The sequence below is a fragment of the Ornithodoros turicata genome, unplaced genomic scaffold (genome assembly GCF_037126465.1).
Source record: "Ornithodoros turicata isolate Travis unplaced genomic scaffold, ASM3712646v1 ctg00001070.1, whole genome shotgun sequence".
Lineage (NCBI taxonomy): Eukaryota > Metazoa > Arthropoda > Arachnida > Ixodida > Argasidae > Ornithodoros > Ornithodoros turicata.
The window spans coordinates 35,320-54,775 of NW_026999458.1; the positions used below are offsets into that span (position 1 = coordinate 35,320).

At 45.9% G+C, this 19,456-nt stretch overlaps 2 protein-coding genes and 1 pseudogene across 3 annotated transcripts; 2 read left to right on the forward strand and 1 right to left on the reverse strand.

Moving 5' to 3' along the window:
- Positions 1-624: 624 nt before the first annotated feature.
- LOC135376376 (uncharacterized) lies at positions 625-9,074 on the forward strand. The gene is made up of 4 exons (XM_064608879.1): positions 625-680; positions 2,038-2,612; positions 8,641-8,758; positions 8,894-9,074. The coding sequence occupies exons 1-4, from the start codon at positions 625-627 to the stop codon at positions 9,072-9,074; spliced, it is 930 nt and encodes a 309-aa protein (XP_064464949.1).
- Positions 9,075-9,752: 678 nt separating this feature from the next.
- On the forward strand, positions 9,753-11,911 carry LOC135376375 (uncharacterized). Of its 2 annotated transcripts, none has more exons than XM_064608877.1 (4): positions 9,753-10,402; positions 10,685-10,717; positions 10,995-11,050; positions 11,128-11,911. In XM_064608877.1, exons 1-4 carry the CDS (start codon positions 10,136-10,138, stop codon positions 11,300-11,302), a joined length of 531 nt encoding a protein of 176 aa, XP_064464947.1. In that variant the 5' UTR covers positions 9,753-10,135; the 3' UTR covers positions 11,303-11,911. The 2 variants fall into 2 exon arrangements, with proteins under 2 accessions (XP_064464947.1, XP_064464948.1); XM_064608878.1 differs by having other exon boundaries at positions 11,143-11,911.
- Positions 11,912-16,542: 4,631 nt separating this feature from the next.
- LOC135376377 (uncharacterized) lies at positions 16,543-18,477 on the reverse strand (annotated as a pseudogene).
- Positions 18,478-19,456: the final 979 nt, after the last annotated feature.

Consider the following 19,456-nt stretch of genomic DNA (forward strand, 5'->3'; position numbering starts at 1 on the left):
CACTGGCTCTGAGGCAGAGATCTGGTGTGGTGGGCACATCAGTGAGGCATTGATCGAGGCATTGATAGCTTTAAGCACACTCTGGTAGTGGTCCAGCATGACATTCTGAACAAAAGATCAGGATAGCTCTCATTCACTCACAATTTTAAACAAATTGACATATCATGCGTCGATCATATTACGCAAACGGATTAAAGGGAATAATTTATTCACTTCGGAAGTTTCTTTTTCTTTTTATTTAGAATGACTACAAAAACGAACCTTGAGCTGAAGTCCTCCAGCATTCCAGTTTTGTAGGCACGCAGGAGTTGGAAAGCACAGCTGCAGCACGCAGTCGTCCTGAGAAATGGTTATATTTCGTTTGATGTCAAATACACGATACATATGATTCCACACTTTACTGAACCATATTTTCACCAAAACGTACTCCATTATCCTAAAAGCAACGCAAAAACCACAATGGATCACTGAAATCGAAACTATGTGATGCTGCGCTGCTAAGTTTCGAGAGAAGCCTTCTAGAACGGTGTCATTCATGTTGAAAAGCATGTATGAGTAACGTTTATCAATGCGAGGAATACCACACGAAGAAATAGCACTTACCCCTCGATGAATCGCTTAAAAATGTCGGAATTCCTCGAAAGTTTCGGGAGCACGGCCGGATACATTCGTTACTCACAGTGAGGGTGACGGGGACTCCGACAGTGCAAACACGGCTGGATGATCAAGGAACATCATTGGCCAGATTCGAAACTGTGGGTCACGTGATTGCAACACTCGGCGCCTGACAGCCTGGGAAGAGAAATCCGTTGCAGCAGATAGGTCATGTGACTGACTACGTGAAGTGATCAGATCAGCATCGGGGAGCGATCCTATATTTTGGTCACATGAACAAGATCAGTCCAGACCGGAAAATGATGAGACCAGCATCGGGGAGCGATCCTATATTATTGTTTACATGACCAAAAGCAGACCAGACCGGGAAATGATCAGGGCACCGTCGGGGGACGACCTTATGAACACCACTCCATTGACGAGCCCTAGGGGGGCGCCATTCTCTGCATACTAATTGATCACGGCGACACCTTGCGGCTCACATTCTTCCTCCATGCTGGACACCTGGACTGTTGGAAGTTCTCGCATCGCCATTGCCTCGTTGTGTTTACCCCTCATTGTTTTCTCGTTTGTTTAGTTCATTATATCGTCATTATACTTGTTAAAACTTGTTGCCTTTACCTTCCTGCTTCATTTCAGTGTTAAGATAATTGTGAACTACCGTGTAAAGAGTCTTTTTTTTTTTTTTTTGCGGCTATTCGCGGTGGTATGGAGACCCAGTCGTCGGCGCCGTCGACTTCAGGGACTACACTCATGACTGGAAGTGAGGGGCTTGAATCGTCGCTTTTTTCTACCTACCACGACGTGTGGGATTTGGTTGTCATAGCTTAATGTTGTGGAACTGGCTTGGGGTGTTTACATAGGATGTTCCTTCGCGGAGACTGATCGCTTCACAAGGAGAGCGATAAGAGCAAAACGAGAGTGCTACATTTCTGCTACCTGAGCTGCGAACAGGTGCTATATAACAAGTAGCATCACTTTGTAACTCCAGAAGTGCGCTTGGAAACCCCAGTTTTCTTTTGTCGCTCTTACGTGTAGCGCCCTCTTTGCAGTTAAAACACAAGGGCAGCGTATGTATTCGACACAATGCGTCCGTTATTATGCGTCCGATACAACTGCATGCCCACGGCCTCCCTGTACCAAAAAATAAAAAGAAGCGGTACACAGGCCAGCTGAATAGAACAAACAAAAAGTCAAGCATCCAAACTTCATAAATTAAAACGAGCATTTGGGCAAAGCCCACCTCGGGCGCAGAGAGATGAAGGAACTGCTTCCCATTTGAGTTGTTAAATTTGCATGCTCCATCCTTCGGACATTCTCTTGCCTGGGCTATGGGCTTCATTATAAAAGAGCAGATAACTGTTTGACGGAGTTCCTGCCACTGAGACGTACATTGCTAACGAAATTTACTTGCAATCCTAGACGGCCAGCACTATACACCCATTCTGACCACATCACTAGCTGGAGCGACGACATCAAGCTATGGCCAAATGTTACCTCCGGAGACATCGTCTATTACCTCATCAACTCCAAGGTGTGTGACCTGCAGGAAGTGAAGGCATACAAGAGCCTCGAATCCTACAGATATTTGCAAAGTGGATGGGTTGGCAAGTTACTGGCGCACAAAATTGATGAGGACACCGCTTACGTGAAGGGCGAAGTGAGGCCATCGCAAGCAGTGAAAAATAAGCCTCAAAGAGCATGGAGCCGTGCAAGGTACAGTGGTGTGGTCCTGACAGGTGGATGCACATGCATGGCTGGCCAAGCTAAAGTGTGCAGCCACGTTGGAGCTCTGTTATGGAAAATAGATCTTGCGGTCTGCAAGGGACTAACAGGCATCACATGCACGGACAGAGCAGTCGAGTGGAATCGGGGTACAAAACGAAATGTGGAGCCAGCTGTGCTGCAAGACATCACATTCAAAATGCAGAGGAGGACAGTTGATGCTGATTCAGCACATGACAAAGGAAGGACAGACCTAAATAGCCCAATTGGCGGTACGGTATTGTTCGAGACTTGTATGCAATGGGACTTCGCGGTCGCATGCTGCGCTGTATTTTGAACTTCCTCGAAGGGAGAACCTTCAGAGTCCAGGTGGGAACAACACTGTCCCGACCATTTGTACAGGAGAATGGTGTCCCACAGGGGTCAGTTCTAAGTGTCACTCTCTTTATCGTGAAAATGAACTCAATAGCAAAAGTAATTCCTCCTTCTATTAAGTACTCGTTGTACGTTGATGACGTGCAGATTTCCTATTGCTCTTCAAATGTGTCTGCATGCGAGCGCCAGCTCCAGCTGGCAATCAACAGGTTAGTGAAGTGGTCAAATGAAAATGGCTTTCAGTTCTCTCCTGAAAAGACTGTTTGTGTCCACTTTTCGAGGCTTCGGGGAGTTTTCCCTGAGCCAGTTTTGAAGTTGCGCAGTCACCCAATTAATGTACAGCCTGAGCACAAATTTCTCGGGCTTATCTTTGACAAAAAACTGACATTTCTGCCACACATGAAACAACTCAAGAATAAGTGCATTAAATCCCTTAGCATTCTAAAGGTACTTTCACACCGGTCCTGGGGAGCAGATCGCGAAGTACTGAATCGCATCTACATCTCCACTGTCCTTTCTAGATTGGACTATGGATGCGCTGTTTATGGGTCGGCTCGACCAACTGCTTTGAAGATACTCGATCCGATACATCACCAGGGACTACGCTTAGTCCTTGGCGCATTCAGAACATCGCCAGTGGAGAGTTTGTATGTCGAGTCGAACCACTGGTCACTCGCAAGACGGAGGTTTTTTCTTAGCGCCACATATGCACTTAGGGTTCGGTGTTACCCCCAACATCCAGCGCTCGAATGTGTGCAGGACACTCAATACAAGCAACAATTTTTGAATAAACCGTCACAATCACTTCCTTTTTGTATGCGCATCTCTCAGGAAGTTAAACGATGCAACTTTGCTGAATACGATTACAAGGTAATGGAATTTAAGCAAAGGCTGCCTCCATGGCATCCACCTCCAAGTTTCAACAAGTCACTAACAAAATTCAAGAAATCTGACACCTCACAGGCTGTTTTGTTACAAGAATTCCTTCATCTTCGAGAAAGCTTCAGCAAGCACACAGAGTTTTACACTGACGGTTCAAAAACCAGCTCAGGGGTTTCGTGCGCCATGGTTACGGGTTCACACACGAGCTCACACCGTCTCAGAACCAGCATGGCTATTTTTACCGCAGAACTGTATGCGATAATTTTAGCACTCAAGTACATATTGAACAATGAAATTACATCATCTGTAGTGTATACAGACTCTCTGAGCTCACTGCAAGCTATTTGCAACTTGCACCCAACTAAGGATTTGCTTGTTCACCATGCGAGGTGTTTAGCGAGTATGATCTCGGAGAGGTCTTACAACCTGATGTTCTGCTGGGTACCCAGCCATGTCGGGATACCTGGTAATGAGAAAGCCGATAGTGTTGCCACAAGTGCACTAACTGAAGATATAACCCCTCTTGAGGCCCCGATGCAGGATATTAGACGGGCATTAAGAAACGTCATCAATGATCAGTGGCAGATATTTTGGGACACGCAGGATAAAAATAAGTTACATTCTGTCAAGCCTAATCTCGGGAGAAACTTATCTCCACTTCCAAACCGTCTGCATGAGGTGGTACATTGTCGGCTAAGGTTGGGTCACACATTCCTTACTCACGGGTACTTGTTGCGGCGTGAGGACGCCCCGGAGTGTGACCACTGCGGGGGGACGCTTTCTGTTATGCACATCCTCATTACATGTCCATCCTATGAAGATGTTCGTCGACGTCACTTCTATCGATTTTACAGATATTGTTTACCGTTTCACCCGGCCCTTTTGCTGGGTGATGAGGCTGAAGTACCTTTTACAGCTGTGTTTGAATATTTCAAGGACATCCAGCTAATTGGTCTCTTGTGATCTCATACTGTTATTTTAGTCATTTTATCATATGTGGTAACTGTCTCCGGTAGTTCTTAAATAATCATCTCTGATTTTACGTTTGCCATCGTACATACCATTGCTTGGCGCTCTATAGCCTTAGTAGCTTTTGCGCCAATAAACCCTAATTATCATCATCATCCTTTTCATCCAGCTCTTTTACTGGGTGATGAACCTCTTGTTCAATTTGAGAACGTTTTTAAGTTTTTTAGAGACGTCGGCATACTCGACAAGTTGTAAATTTTTAATCCCGTTTGTTCTTTTATCTATGCTACCTTGTGGGTTTAAATAAATCACTACAATTTTAACTTTCACCAAGCTTGGCGCATTATGACCTTCGTTGTCGCTGCGCCAAAAAAATCCCAATCATCATCATAAATAGCCCAATGGATGCCAAGGCCTTCCAGGAGTTCGAGACTTCTCCCTTCTCCTCTGTCTTTAATGTGCAAGGTATTCCGATCCATTCCACATTGTTCGACCATGCATGAGATATTTGTATTCTTTCACTGAATACAGAGCACTTCTCAAAAAGCAATAAAAGGGAATTGGAGGTTGTCCTTGTGGCAACCGTATTGTAGCACTGTCTTTGTCGTTTCTTTCTTTTTTTTTCGTTTTCTTTCCTTTTTTCCTTTTTTCGTTTTCTTCCCTCTTTTTCGTTTCTTTCCCTTTTTTTCGTTTCTTTCTTTTTTTCTTTTCTTTCCTTTTTTCGTTTTCTCTCTATTTTTTCGTTTTCTTTCCTCTATTTCGTTTTCTCCCTTTTTTCGCTTTCTTTCTTTCGTTTTTCTCGTTTTCTTTCTTGCCGCCTTCTTTCCTTTCGTTTTCTTCCTATCTTTTCGTCCCCTTTCCTTTTCCGTTCCTCTTTACGAAAGGAATAGCAAGTCGGCCTTTGCCTGACTAACCTTTCCTTGTTTTTTTTTTTCTCAATAAACATATCCCCCCCCCCACTGTCTTTGTGAAGTGCTCTGTATTGAATAACAAGACTGACTGCATGAAGTGAGAGAAGTACTAGAGGATGTTGGTTAGCATGGAACATGATGAAAGAACATAAAAAACAAAGACAGCCGGGGAAGGAAGTGCAACAAATTTGCATTTCATTCATCATATTTGGCTAGCAACGTAGTCACTTGCATTAAGAGTAGTGTCATGATATAATAATAATAATTTTTATTAGTGCCCAAGAACGGCCGCTAAGGCCTTGGTGTTGGCGCACACAATACACATAACTGAAAGTGGATACAATACAGACATAAACGCACAAATAATTATGTACAGACATATATATAATACATATACAGTGGGATACAAACAGAGGTACATTACAAACATAACAGGCATACGTACTTACATATTTACAGACAAATATACCACGCAGTACACGCGATGAAATATCAGCAACAAAACTACATGAGACGCATACGTACTTACATATTTACAGACAAGTATACCAGGCAGTACATGCAATGAAATATCAGCAACAAAACTACAATACATAGATTACGCGCAGCACATAAGTTATAAGATGGAATGAGACGATATACTGTACAAAACAAAGGAAAGAATATCACGATTGAAAATTCACTGATGAAGGAAAGAAATAACGTCGCGTTTAAGGGATGCGCTGGAGGCGTGGAAAATATCACATGTGGGGGGAAGCGAGTTCAGAAGAATTTGGCATCGGGTAATTGGATCGCTGGGGCAGAAGCGTTTAACGTAGAAGACTGGTGGATTACGAAAAGCCGCGCGAGGAATACAAAAGTTTAGGAGGCTCAGCAGGAGTGGCGAATCAACACGGGCATGGACACATTTGTACAGAAATAGGGCGTCGGCGATAGAGCGACGTGTGGCCAGTGGGTGAAGGTGAAAATATTGTAATAGTGTGTCATAGTCATACAATAACTTTTTTCGTAAAAAGCCATTGTGTATGATTTGATATTGTGTGAGCGCTCGTTTTTGTACAGCCTCAAGACGCTTTGTATCAGTACCTGAAAGTGCGTTCCAAGCAACAGAGGCATATTCAAGCCTGGGAAGAACATAGGACTTGTAAAGTTTAACGAAGACAACAGGAGTCTGAAACTCCTTGCATGTGTATGACAGGAGGCCCAGCGTGCGAAGAGCGGAAGAACGAACCGCTGCGACATGTTCATGGAATAGCAGCTTTGCATCAAAAATAACTCCTAAATCTCGGATACTGTCAACACGACATATTTCAATGTCGGAGAAGTATCGAAACACAGAGATATTTGTCTTGCGTGTGAACGAGACAACCATCGTCTTTGCGCTGTTAATTTTGAGACCGTTGGCACTGCACCATGACAGTATACTGGATATATCTGCCTGTAGCTGTAAGCAGTCGGAAACCGAAGAGATCGCTTTCATTAATTTGAAATCATCCGCATACTGAAGTAGAGTAGAATGTTTGAGGCAGGATGACATGTCATTCACAAAGATATTAAAAAGCAGGGGACCTAGGTTGGATCCCTGAGGGACCCCAGATGTGGGAACATATGCATCTGAGTACGTGCCCGAGACAAAAACAGAACAGGAACGCTGACTTAGGTATGACTCGAAGAATGCAACAAGCGGGTCAGAAACACCGGATGTACGTAGCTTATCTAGTAGGAGGCCGTGACTCATTAGATCGAAAGCTTTTGACACATCGAAGTAGACAACATCAATCTGACCGCGAGCACTGACGACAGGGGCAACGGAAGACATGAAGGATACCAAATTTGTTACCGTAGATCTGCCTGCCATGAAGCCATGTTGAGAGTCAACGAGCTTGCGTTTGAAAAACGACGACAAGTGCGTATATATGATGTGCTCAAATGCCTTAGAAGGCGCGCATAGAATACTGATCGGTCTGTAGTTGGTCGCAATGTGCCGGTCTCCTGACTTGTGGACAGGAATCACAACGGATGACTTCCAGTGACTAGGGAAATTATTGCATCTCAGTGACAAGTTATAAATAAACGATAGTACAGGTGTAACAACATCAGAGTAAGCTTTCAGAAAAATAGCTGGAATTCCATCAGGGCCAGGTGTTGTTGTGGGTTTCAACCTGCGGATCGCGTCGCTTACATCACTCTTAGTGATAACAAATGTAGGCAAATCATCAGTGTACGGTGCGGTCTTGAAATCAGCGGAAGCAGTAGTGTTACTGGTACCGTCGTACACCGAACTAAACTGCGCAGCAAACATCTTTGCAACGGTTGGGGGGTCAGAGTACAAGGCGTGACCGTCACTGAGAGAAGGCGACATGACCGGACCGCGTTTCTGAAGTTTGTGCCACTTCCAGAAGTTACGAGGATTATCATTTACATTCGCTTCGACGGTGCTCAAGTGCAGGCTGCGGTCGTGCACAACGGCTTTTTTCAAACGTGCGCGAAAAATAACAAATTGTTCGTAGTCAGCCGCGTTCCCATGTTTTTTATACCTCCTGTGAAAATACTTTTTCTTACTGAGATAGCGACGCGATTCAGGGGAAAACCAGTGTGGATACTTTGAACGACGAGGCGTATACTGCGGAACATACTTAGTAATATGTGGGCTGCATGCATTGATTATCTTGTTGCTGAATGCTGTGGTGTCATCTTTCATTTTTACAAGGGACTCTCCTCTACAACACGTTCCATGCACCCCCACGTGGACAATAAGTAGAGAATACTCTATCTTCAACACAAGAGCAGCATGTCGACACAAGTGACCATGGAAGCCACGAAATTGGAGATGAACTCCCAGACAGCTGTTCGCCATGCAACAAATTTTACAGAAGCTACGTCGTGCTGTCTCATTCTGCAATGCTTGCACTGGAAACCCGTACGTGCTGCCAGGACAACGAGCTGTGGTATGAAGCACGCCGCTTGCGACTGACTGCATCAAATGTAAATGAAGTCCCGAAACGACAAAGCACCTCATGGGAAAGGGCAGCGAGGAGCATCACCTCGCCATCATTCTTTGGAAATGCTGCCACTGCTCACGGCAGAAGGTGTGAAAACACAGCACGTGAGCAGTTTATGAGAAAGACTGGACTGAATGTTACGAGGTGTGGAACATTTGTAGGTGAAGACTACCCCTGGCTGTCAGCCTCTCCAGATGGCTTGATTGACACTGAAGCTGCCATCCTTGAGATAAAGTGCCCGCATGTTGGCAATTGCGAGACACTAGTGAACAAGGGGAGGTATGATGTGAGGCTCAGCGCTCAAAAGGAGTATGTGCTTGTACCGAACGGGCCGAATGGGTATTTTGCACAGGTGCAGTTTCAGATGCTTTGCTCTGGAAGGAGACTGTGTTACTTTTATGTTTGGACTGCCAGTGCCAGTGGTGAGGTGACCGATATACTGATCAAAGTGCCACTTGACGCACGCTTCTTGCCACAGAACCTTGTGCGTCTCAGGAAGTTTCACTTTTGTTCGCTGCTGCCCATCATTGAACAGCAGTACAGAAACACGCAGTGGAACTTCAGTGCCATGTACAAACACATTTTGAAGCTTTGAGCAACTTGCATACTTTAGTGTAACCAAGATCGCGGGTTCGAACCTGGCCGAGGACGCCAGCAACTTGGTGGCAGGGTACAAGGTGCTTAGACACGCCGTCTTCCGCGAGGGACGTTAAATACCGGGTGCAGTGTGATGACCCGGCGTCGGGAACTTGGCGCCCCCATCGCCCGGCAGCAGCCGCAGTAGCCCCCTCCTGCACTCACGGTTGGGTCGCCGCCGGAGGGAGACCCCCACGTATAGCTGTGCGTGGCTGTCCCGTGCCTGGGGAAAGGAGGATCCTGGCGGTTGAGTGGACCCGGAGGTTGTTTAGGACCCTTCGGGGCCCCTGCGGGATAGCAACACACCGCTTTGGCCCCTGCTTCCCATAGTCGAGTGGTCCTGGAAGGCACGGCCAGGATTATTCAGCTAGTCGCCATCTCTCTTTTCATCACCTTCCCTTTCTCTCCTTCTCGCTCTCCATTTCCTCCCTTCATCTTCTTTGGCGGCTAGGGTCAACCTTGGGCAGTTCTTTCTATCTTCTAGAAACTGCACTTGGGTATCGTGCAGTGGCAAGTGCTAGCATGCGTAGCATGTTCCCTTGTTGGGGTCGATGGTGGCTGGCACACCATCTGCACTGAATGTACAATCATCTTTCATGGATTCTAATCAATTCCCCCCCTTAAAGGGACTGTCGCATCCGGAACCGTGGTTACGAATCCAATACCAATGTGTTCGGTACACTACCACGAGCTATTTGCCAAATTTTCTCCTTCCAAAACGGACCGGGTGATGAGGAATCGAATTTAAAAGATCCGGTTTCGTTTTGATCCTCGAAAGCGCCAGCGCCAACAACATCGCGTGACGCAAGGTCGAATCTGGCTAATCCGCTGTGAAGGACGCTGTCGTCTGCCGCCAAGTCTGGGGCTGCTTTGTTTTTTTCCGGCACGTCGCCCGTATTCACATGTGACACTTTCTAGTGACTCGGATACTATCGCTACGCTTGCATCCTTCGCGTGGGATGTCGTTTGGAAACCGACGCAGCGTTCCCGACTCCAGGAAAACTTCCTTCGAAAACCTCGATGTTTGATTTCGCACGCCAAGGATACAGCTACAGCCAGACCCCAGACGAAGCGAAAGTTGGAAGCAGCTACATCACTAGCGGGTATCCAGATGAAGCAAGGAGTGTTCATGCTGTCCGTGTATGCTCCTCGCATTTCACCGATAATGTGTACCTGGATGAGAACATCATGGAAGTGCAACTTGGATTGACACAAAAAAGGAACGAATTGAAACTTGACGCCGTTCCGACAGTGTTCCACGAACAAAGCGAGCCAGCAACTTCGACAGTAAGTCACAATGTCTATGTAGTTTCCCAATCGGGTCTGTCACTCTTGCGCGTGAGTAACTTAGCAGCAAAAGACGAAATCGGTACAACGTAAGGTATCCCCTAACCTATGATTAATAGCTAGATAAATAAAATACAATAAACAAGTTCAAGTGATGTCATTCATATGAACGTGATTGACTTTTCTCGTTGTCGGACGCGTCATCATGAAACTTTCACTGTTACTGAACCTGTGACTTTTGTGGAATGCGGTAGACATGATTGGTTTTCATGTGTATTACAGCTGCAGGCAGTTCGACAGGGTCAAGCGCAAGTGGTACGTATATTACTTAAATACATATAATGTGTTTACAATTTTTGGACACAGAACAATTCGCAAACTATGAACCCCGATCACTAAAAGGAAGAACTGACGCTGTTTGTGTGCTGGTGTTAGAAACAGGCACTATACAAACAGTACCTCTGTCCGTAACATAAGCGCCATAACCCACTTCCCAGTTACCTTTTATCTCTCTGTTTGTGTGCTGTAGGGCGGCGGTTTTTGCGGTTGCCGTAGCCAACTTGAGGTGCACTTTTGACGTTCTGTGTTATAGAAGGACCAGGTGCTGCTGATCAAGTCCCATCCATCCATGAAACGGCATCAAACAATGTACGTGTGTGCACGGCAATTTTGCTGAGAGACCTGGTTTTTACACTAATGCCTTTACGACGCCTCTGACAAATTAGGATCTTCCAGAACAGTGCTTTCTTCATCCAAGTTCAAGAAGTAAAGAGAATGACTTCATGGCTTCTAATGACATCTCACAGCTACATGCCAAGACAAAATAACTTGACAGCAGGAAATGAAAAGAAAAAAAAAAGGTCCGTTTCAGGTCCACCCAAATCTTTGTGCAGAGGCTGACAACAACAACGCTATTGTGAGATGATGAATGATGCTGATGCAGCGTTGAGATTAAGCCCTTGTTTCCCTTTTTGCAATGCTATACATTACTGCTGGTTAAATGTAAAATGATGCACCTACCTCCAGACATTAAAGGTGCTACCAGAGATGTAGTGTCAATTCAACAGAAAACCTGCATGTTCTACGAGGCACTGTCACATAAGCATTGGCCAAATTTGCTGTCCTGTGAGCTTTGATAGGATATGCCGTAGATAGTAAGAGGTCTCTTACTGTAAAAGGGAGGTGCATTAATCGAGAAGTGGGGTCTGAGGCATGAGGGCCATTTCAGGATGTACTAACCCTTCTAAAATTTTACACTTGGTTATGCCCAGAGATCGATCCAGATCCCCCCCAACACCCCGAGTTTTTTTCCTGTGTACCACTGTTATAATGAAACCGTCCAATTTACTGTCCAATCGTCCCGTTTTCATTGCAATTGAAGTACTTACAAAACTCTTTATTTTATTTTTGTGAGTCCCCGCTTCAGATCCCAAGGGACATTGCCAGTGTGGTGCACGCTGATAACTGTCTGTGCATAGCAGATAATAAATATCTGTGCGTGAAGAGTTGGATGTGGACTTGTGCAATGGCTCTTGAATGGACAACACTCAGTCAACACAAAGTTTTATTCACATTTGCATAACTTATTGCCTGTCATTATAATAATTATTATAATACATAGACAAGAGGTAATGCTCTGCCAAGGATCTCTGAAGTTACAGTCTTGAAAGCTGTTTTCAAGACAGTGGTGCTAAAAAATTGGATCAATGGCAGGTATCAAAATTTGTTTTGCTGTATCAAGGCAGAACAATCTTCCATGGGAATGACAAATTTTGGACATTCCCAGACAGATGTATCACTTACTATGATAATGAGGTGTAACTGTACCATTAATGAGTTATGAAACGTTACCTGAAATTATTTGACGTGTTATATCCCTCACATGCTATAATACTGCCAACGATAAGAAGCATTACACTATCATTAAAAGTATAACTGTCACTTATGGCCAGGTAGTTTATTGCTCCTGCCTATTCCTTTGCACTTCTCGGGATTACTGTGGTAACACAGATTCTGTTTCACACTTCTCAATTGGAAACTACGTAAGTCTATTATGGTGTAGGTGTGAACAGGAAATGAGGCACACTAAAGATGATAGTCCTGATAGGACCAGGATGGAAAAACGTTGGCGAATCATGCGGACGACACACCCAGGTATCTGTCGTCTGTTTTTCGGTCCAAGGAATCTCCAAACTCAGCTTGTAAACACACAATAAGCAGTGAACCTGACGTAGCCGTAAAAAGAAAGGACACTTTCCTAAACACGTAGCATAGTAATTTCATTCTAATTCTAATTCTATCCCGGCCCTTGAGTTGCACAGTTGGTTAGAGCCTTCGTAACTTTCATGGGGCATTCGTCGTGTGGGTCAAACAACGACGACAACAACGAAAATAAGGATTGCTCGACGTGCCTATCTATCATGGGCACAGTAGGCGAAGACTGTGATCGTCGCTGCAATACTGCGGTAGATACACCACTAGAAGTTCTGGCCGATGACAGGGAGCTGGGAACAAAGTGTGATGCGTGCGTGCCGTCATTGCACAACTCTACCACTTCACCAGCACTGCAGCATATAGGTACTCATCCAGTTCCTGAGGAACACAGACGCCACACAAACACTTGGATTGTTTCCTGCGTCGTAGTGTGAATGTCACGGGATTAAGTATTGAGCACTCCGATCATGAACGAACTTAAAGCAGTGGTCCTGAGGTTCGTTCTGTTGCGCTAACGCAGCTGCGGCACGTACATCACCAGCGACTTGCAGAATAAGCGGATCCGTCGAATATGGGCCGTCATCAAACATGTATATGCGTCACGGGAGCTATTACTAAAGGCATTTGAACAGCACGATTCGCCACTTCCGCGTTCCGAGTCCGCCATCTCCGTATGTGCCTACGCCTTCGTCTCCCTGGCCTTGCTCATGCAAGCTGCAAGCCGCGGGGACTCCTCTGGCTCGCCGCGTTCTTATTGGTCAGATTCCATGTGACGTTGCTAAGGATTCTCAGCAGGGAGTTCCGCTTGACGCCCGCTTCCGTCGTCTGCTGTAGCGCCGCTTACACACGAATTATGCAAAAAGTATTCCGTCGATTGGAACGGGACTTTCGGAGTCATGGTCAGTGAAGGACGGGGAATCTCATTTCACTGTGGTTTCGGAATCGATCTGTGGTCGATGCGACTGTCCCTTTAAGACATGGTCGGCCTCGAAAGAGGGGCCGCAACGAGGTTCAAGCCATGCATCTCTTTGAGAAAAACAAAGAACCGTGGTATCCAAAAATCCTGATAATGAAGTCTGATGATGAAACAAAGTCACTTGATAAGGTATCCCCCTTCATCGTCGCTAAATCCCTTGAACACGTGGTTGCAAAAACATACAAGGCCAAAAAGTTGAGAAGTGGAGAGATCCAGATCGACGTTGAGACCAGTCAGCAGAGTTCGGGTTTGTTGTCGATGAGGCTGGTTGGTGAGATCCCGATCTCAGTGACAGGCACACCGCACTTTGAATACAGTAAAGGGGGTAATCTCCTGTGATGAGCTACTTTTCTGTTCCGAATCAGAGATCGAAGAGGGATTGAGAGATCAGGGTGTCGTGAGCGCAAAGCGGATTGTTATTCGTAGGGACAACAAAGAGATCCCCACCAGACATCTTGTTCTTTCATTCCAACTTCACAGTCTCCCCTCCGAGTTGAAAGCAGGCTATGTAAACTGTCCTGTGCGCCACTACATACCCAACCCGCGCAGATGTTTCAAGTGCCAGCGTTTTGGGCACCATTCGCAAGTGTGTCGTGGGCACCTAGTCTGCCCAAAGTGTGCAGGTGTGTGGGAAGGAACACACACCAGAATCTTGCAGAAAATAGTTTTTGTTGCTCTAACTGCCACGGCAATCACCCTGCCTACTCAAGAAGTTGCCCAAAATTCCAGGACGAAAAGGAAATCTTGAAAATTAAGACAGAACAAAATGAGCTATAAGGCAGCTAGGGCACAGTTGGACTTCCGAAAAAAAAGGAAAAAGTTTCGCTGAGTCGGTGCAAAGGGGAGTGGCACCGCTCAGTGTATCCGTGGGGACCCAGACTCTGGGGCCTCCACCCCACACTCCCCCAAAAAAACATGAGGATGCGCAAGTGTCGCGTTCCTCCTCCCTGACCAACGTGCCAACTGGTCAGGAAGAGGTGGCCACAGCCTCCACTGAGGCCGATGGCACACCTTCAATATGGGATGAGTGCACAAAAAGCCCATCCCAGCCTGCCACGCAAGACATGGATCTCGACGATGACGACTGCGCGTCGCAGAAGTCATCGTCAAGCCTTCCGTGCACTCCTTCCCAGGGGAAGGAACAACGAAGTACAGGAGGCCGAGGCAGGGGAAAGCGTAAGCATCCCCTACCTAGGGTACAACCCCCATAAATACACGAAATGTCTTTGATCCTTTTGCTTTTATTTACCACTACATTCATTATGGGACAGGTAATCCTCCAGTGGAATTGTCGAGGCCTCTTTTCACATATAAATGATATTCACGACCTTTTTGAAAAATACAATGCAGTCTGTTTTTGCTTGCAAGAGACATATCTGAATGAACAAAGTGTACAACATACTTCACTGGCTTTGCACTGGGCTTTCAGTGAGTGAGATCGCACCCTGACGGGAGGAATCACGTGTTACGTGACCTTCTGACGCCATCCACTCAAACGTTGCCTGCCTGCGTACTGTTGATGAGGCCCAACAAGGCCGAAACAGCTGTCCAGTACTGGCATGGCGACGTTTGAGTTACAAACATATCACATCATCAGTCATCTACACTGACTCTCTTAGTGCCTTGCAAGCGATATGTAGCTTCCACAAAACAAAAAAAAAACTTCCTTATTCAACGTGCGAGACACTTAGCATCATTGGTCACTAGCAAAGGGTACAAACTAACCCATTTGCTGGGTGCCCAGCCATGTGGGCATTGCAGGAAATGAATGTGCTGACCGGGCTGCAGCTGCCATCCAGCAGTCGGATGATGTTACTCCTTTTGGTGTGCCGTTTGTGGATTTAGTTCGCGTCCTAAAATACAAAATGAAGGCAAAGTGGCAGCAATTTTGGGGAACTCAAGCCAATAATAAACTCCGTCTCAAAAAAGGTAAAATTGGGAGGTGTACTTATCCTCTTGAAAACCGGCTTCAAGAGAGAACACGCTGCCGGCTCAGGATAGGACACACACATATTACACATGGGTTCCTACTTGAGGGAGAGGAGCCACCACATTGTATGAACTGCGACACACAACTTTCCATCATACACATTCTCACAGAATGCCGAATGTACAACATTCATCGCCAACGGTACTTTCAACACTTCTATAAGAACTTTATTCCTTTTCACCCAGCTCTTTTACTGGGTGATGAACCTCTTGTTCAATTTGAGAACGTTTTTAAGTTTTTTAGAGACGTAGGTATTCTCGACAAGTTGTAAATTTTTAATCCCGTTTGTTCTGATTCTAATTCCGTTATTTTATCTATGCTACCTTGTGGTTTTAAGTACATCATTACAGTTTTAACTTAAGTTACATTACATCACCAAGCTTGGCGCATTATGACCTTCGTTGTCGCTGCGCCAAAAAAATCCCAATCATCATCATCAGCAGTGTGATGAGCTTTCATCGCACGTTAAAGAACCCTCAGGTGGGCAAAAGCAATCCACAGACCGACCGCTGTGGCGTCGTTCATGATCTCGTTGTCTCGCGATGTAAACACCCAATTATTATTATTATTATTACTTTAGTGTAAAAAAAAAGAATGCAAGTCTGGGTTGATGTTTCCTTGTTCATTGCAACTTTGCAAATAGAAATATGTACAGCAACAATACATACTTCAGAAATAAAACTATACTGAAAGCACATGGGGGAAGTGCAATGGAACCTCATGGAACCTGTGAATCTTCTTCCTTTATAAGTGGCGGCTTTAAATTGCAAAGTCCTGCACACACATTGTGTCACTGATCGTCTTTCGTGACGCAATTGGCAGGGCCTGTCTCAATATGCGGTATGTCTTCACCCTGTTAATAGCTCTTTCTACATGTATCCGGACAGAAGCTATCCGTCTTGTCACGATCACTTTACCTTCAGTCAGTTGTGACCTTCCTGTAAAATGAAATAGGCATCTTTAGATAGCTGCGCTGCATACTGCTATTAACATGCACCTGCCTTTTGTGAAGGCTGGGGTGTTGAGTTGAATTCCTTAACTTCTAACTCGTGATCGACAGTGAAGCCTCTGTCGGCCATGATTACGTCTCCACGTGGAAAGAAGTCGTTGATGCCACAGTGTCTCGTAAAAAATTTGTCAGAGGCACGCCCTCCATACGCTTTTGAAACAAACATAATGAAGCCATTGGGAGCTATTGCCACCATGAACTTCACTGTGTTGTGCGACTTGTAGCTGCTGTAGGTTTGGGCTCTGGGCATAAGCTTCTTTGGACGCTGCAACGTTACTTCTGTACAATCCAGAATGCATGTTGTTCGAGAATATACATTCTGAACAAAGGAATGTGGCATGCTATTTTGAATATAGCTTCTTGGGAGCCAAACAACCACTTGTTTCATGATTTCACGAAGGATCCAGATAATCTATGTGACGTGGTTCCCCACACTTGAAACAGACAGTTAAAAATCATTGCCAGGTGTCCGTACAGGAGTCCAAGACGAAGCCGCATGAGGCACATGAGCACTTGGTCCTCACGTGACACAGTGCTTGGCTTTTGAACAAGCGATGAGACACCTTCCACAAGCTTCTCGAACACTGCCTGTGACACACCCGTGTAAAACAATATGTCGTCAGGAGAAAGAGTCTTGGCAAATGACGGCCGGTGAAGTTCCGCATAGCAATGATATTCATACAGGTTTCGCTCCCACTGGGTCGACTGGTCACAATGTGGCACCTGCAAACGAAGACGAAATGTAACACAACATCGTGAGAAGCAGGTACCTGTAATAGCCACGAGCCTGTAGCTCCTTGAACATAAGCCTGCCTGTAAGACACTGTGAAATTTTTATCTGATGTGATCAACTGCTGCGCCTGGCATATCTCAATGCAATACGCCATGCAAGTGTGCTTCTGCGCACGAAAGGAGGCAAAGAACAAGCCCACAGTTTGTGTACAGTAAACAGTACAGTAGCACAGTAAACAGTTATGTGAGAGCTGTACATGCTGCATCCGCTGGTTCCCGAACAGGAAAACCAGCTTCGGCTGTTGTCTGTGTCGCCTAAAATAGAGCGGTGGGAGAGGCAGCCTCGTTTCAGAATTGATACTGATTGGCCTATGTAGCTACATACGATGCATTTGGTGCACTGGACTCATGCAGTAGTTGCTCCGCTTACCATGTTTGCGTACTGATCTTTGTTGTCAATGCGCCATTAAAGGTCATCATCATGGTAAAATCATCATTATCATCATCATGTTTGCGTACTGTGGTCTGTATTGTGTACTGATTGCAGAACTGGGTGCAGTGGTTTTCTTCTAATGCCTCAGGTAACACGCAAATTTCTGGTGCAGTTTTCTGAAAGCAAATGGCTGTTTGGTTCCTCCAAAATTTTGGGCGCAAAATGGCCACCAAGCAATACTGTTTCTCCTTCGAGCTGCATGAACGGCTCAGCGATATCTAAATGTCATGTGTCTGGGCGACAATTGCTTTCGACATACTGCCTGTAATTCTAGGTATCATTGTTTCACCGCACCAGGCTCCCACTATTGCTGTTCAGGAACTATGCTGTTCAAGAACTGCTGTACTCCCCCTGTAAAAGTATGGCCGGTATAACATAGCAAGGAGGGAAATCCTGCCTAGCTAGCTGTTTCACTCTGAACTTTCGTTGTGCAACGCAATAAATGATGCATAATAAATAAGGCATGTTATTACCTGCATTGCAGCGGCGGCACAGAGTAAATGGAGTCCCGTATTTGACTGGATGTTGTCCTGCTAAAAGAAAATAACTGTGAATGAGGACCAACACAGTCCTCTCGGCTCCTCCGATTAGGGCGATAGTCGGAAGCATCGATCTTTACGTTTTCCGCGGGTGCTTCGTTCTGGGAGTCGGTGCACGCCATGTCCCTTGAATACACAGTGCAGGAGGACTTGGGTCACTTGCGCACGACGTCGGCGGCGGATGCTTCTCATCTGTTCTCTGAAACCACAACGTGCCCATTAACTAATAGTTAGAGAAAGAACGCAACATACCCTTTTCTTCGCCGGTTCAGGGGCATGCCTAACGATCCGTCGTCGTCCTTTCAGCACCTGCCATGAGCATATTCTGTGATAAGCTGTAGACGGTACAGCAATGCGTCCATACCTTTCTTTCGTAGCCAAGGGGCAGCACTGGGACAGAGTTCTCTTCTGTCTTTATCCCGTCAACGAAGTGTTGCGAGCACACACGCGAGGAAGCCGTTGGCACCAAATCTTCGCGATTTACAGCACTTATCCACCGCTGCCTAATATCCGGGTCAGCAGGGAATCGATGTAGCAAGTACGTATTGCAGCCACACTCTTCCTGCAGGACGCCGTGGACGCTACACGGTTGTTTCCTTGCGGCATTCCCTTTCTTTTGGTTGTTTAGACAACCGAACACAGCGCAATGCTGCCCGGTTGAATACGGGTTATTATACGGCATCCCCTAACATGAAAACACGCCCGGAAAAAGGCCAATAAAGCACAGTCTAACGTCCGTCTCGTGGGACCCGCGCACATCCAACAGTCCAGAGAGGAGTAAAGCCCTGTTACTCTCGATGCCCGACTACCATATTCCGCTGTATGCTTCCCGGTTCGAGGACCCCGCTTGGAAAGGTCTATACCAGGGAAGGATAACGGGCGTATTTTGGTTACCGTTTCCATTTCCGATAGTGCTATATTTTCGTTTCCGTTATCCGTTTCTGATACCGGCCTTCCAATTTCGTGTCTGTTACGTTTCCGTTACTGTTTCCGGTAATGGAACGGTTGTTACAGAGCTGCGGGATGACAGCCTGTCCGGCTGTACCAGGGCCCTGTTTTGCCCAAGTGCTGCTTCGGTGTCACGGCAAGATATATATATAT